At 50.3% G+C, this 2,500-nt stretch overlaps 1 protein-coding gene across 1 annotated transcript in view; it reads right to left on the bottom strand.

Moving 5' to 3' along the window:
* tenm4 (teneurin transmembrane protein 4) overlaps nucleotides 1-2,500 on the bottom strand; it is a 150,163-nt gene that overhangs the window by 50,907 nt on the left and 96,756 nt on the right. The window contains 1 exon segment of the mRNA XM_062552929.1: nucleotides 925-1,174. Coding sequence (XP_062408913.1) covers nucleotides 925-1,174 — 250 coding nt within the window.

Genomic DNA, 2,500 nt, shown 5'->3' with positions numbered 1-2,500 from the left:
AACCCTGTGAAATTCAACTAGAGTTTTAGTTGTATTATATTAGTGAACACGGCAAAGCCTAAACAGAATGCATCATTAGTGTGTGTCACCAAGCTTATGGCTGCTGTAAGCTGTTTTGAAATGGGCAAACTAGCCAGCTACATATTTTTGATACATTTTGACATCCCATCTGCGCCAGCCAATCAGGTAGATCGCCAGGCTGTCCCGTCTGCCAATCAGCTAGAGCGTAAACATCCATGAAAATGGCCAAGTCAAGTGGAAGTCATCAGGAAGTGCTGATATCGCTTACAGCATCTTTTAAGCTGGGGCAGCTGCAGTGGACATTTATAGGAGGACCAACTCCAGAGGGTGAGCTGGAACTGGCCACTGGCCACCTTTCAGTAGGTCCTACAAAAGCCTCTCAAAACAGGCAGCATGGCCTACTTCTAGGCACAGGCTACTAAATCGGGACGGTCCAGGCTGGGTCCTGGGAGAGGCTATTTAGAACGTAATGATTGTGCTCACTGGTTTGTGACCCATGAAGACATGCAACAGCAAGACCATGTAGCAAACAATGTGCGCCAACTCGCGCAGCGGGAAATATGTGTGTGTGTGTGGGCGCTTACATGTGTAGTTGGCAAATTGTGTGAGAGCATGCGTGTTAATATGTGTGTGTTAGTATGTGCTTAGCAAGTAGGACTGACAAGGTGCAAGCTGTTTATGAATGCATCTGTATGATAACCTGTATTTTCGTGAACATGTCAATGTGTCAACGTGTCATTGAGAGTTGTGAGAAGTGTTATTTACTGTTTCAATGTTGGTCTGTCTGCATGTGTGCATATCTGTTGTGCATGTTGTGTGTGTGTGTGTGTGTGTGTGTGTGTGTGTATGTGCATATATGTGTTGTGCGTGTGAGCGTGTGTGTGTGTGTGTGTGTGTGTTTACCTGAGCTCCAGCACGCTGGTGACATTGCCCGTGGTGAAGATGCGTCGCACGTAGTTGAAGTCGCCCACGTACAGGCTGCCGTCCGAGCCGCACGCCAGGGCCACCGGCGCCAGCAGCTTGTTGCCGTCCGCCAGACCGTTGCAGCTGGGGCAGGAAATGCTTCGCCTCCGCCCGTTACCCATGATGCTCCCAATCACAGGGGGCTGCTGGGAAATGAACACGTTCTCACCATTGCCTTTGTGGAGGATGCCTGTGAGAGAGTGAGAGAGAGAGAGAGAGAGAGAGAGAAGGGAGGGTACATTTATAACTCCATCCTGCTTTTGATTCAATGATTCAATTACTGACACTCCCGCACAAAAGCTGCTCGACTGGATGAGTGTGAGTGTGTGTGTGTGTGTGAGTGTGTGTGTGTGTGTGAGCTTGCGAGGAGGGAGCTGGGCGAATGCTCCCATGCATCAGGGTTGATACAGCTCTGCCTAAAACCTCATCACCGCAGCTAAACAAGTGTGCATCTTGCCGAGCTCAATGACTCTCCTTCATGGAGAGTGGATTTGAATGTGGAATGTATTTACAACATGGAAAAAAAAAACCTCTCAACCCCCCCGTCCCCGTCCCCCACAATTCTGTATTAGTTTCAGTGGACAACTACAGTTACTCCCTCACTTTTCCTCTCCTCCACTCAATTCTTTATTTTACTCACCAACTCAATTCAATTCCATTCAATTCCATTCAATTCAAGGTTGCTTTATTAGCATGACAGTAGGTACAGTGTTGCCAGAGCACAAACGAAACAGCGCAACAATTTGTACAATAACTACAATGAGAACATTGACAACATTGAGAGAAAGAGAGAACAAAAGGCTTTAAAAGGCGCCATCTTTCTTTCTCCTACTACAGGCCACATATGGGTGGCTGTGGAGAGTGTGAAAGGCCCCTTAGCCCATCCGCAGTGCGTGGAGCCCAGCCAAGCGTCCCCTCCACCCTGGATTAGATGTGGAGATGGAGAGGGCTGGCCATGAGTCAGCGGCCATGTTAAAAGCCGACTGAAAATAGTAGCGCGCGCCGCGCAAGGAGGAGCGTAGTCGGAGGCGCAGGTAAAAGGCTGACCACAGCGCGGGAGGGGAAACGGACGCTGAACTGAGATCAGTGGAGAGAAGCAGAGAGAGGCAGCAGAGGGAGAGCTGAGGAGGATGGAGAGATGATGAAAGACCTTAATGAGAGAGAGGGAGGGAGAGAAGGAAAAGAACAGAACAGAGGCAGAGGAAAGGAGGAGGGGAAGGTAATGAGAGAGAGAGAGAGAGAAAGAGAGAGAGATGAGGCCAAAAAACAGAGAGTGGGAGAGAAGTGAGAAAGAGAGACAGAGTGAGAGAGATGGAGAGAGAAAGAGAGAGGGAGAGTGGAGATGGCTCTTGGCTGCGTATGGTGGGGTGGTTGAGGGTGGTTGGGGGGCTGATGGATGGGTGGGCCACCTGCTCAAGCTGCTCTCATCCGCACACGCCTCATTTGCTCCGATGAGCCCCGTTGGCAGGCGGCGGAGGGGATTTCCTGCTGGCGGGGGACAGGCGCCGAACGGGTG

The sequence above is a fragment of the Sardina pilchardus genome, chromosome 13, assembly GCF_963854185.1.
Source record: "Sardina pilchardus chromosome 13, fSarPil1.1, whole genome shotgun sequence".
Lineage (NCBI taxonomy): Eukaryota > Metazoa > Chordata > Actinopteri > Clupeiformes > Clupeidae > Sardina > Sardina pilchardus.
Note: the sequence above shows the minus strand (reverse complement) of the source record. Positions and strands in the feature narration are given on the sequence as shown.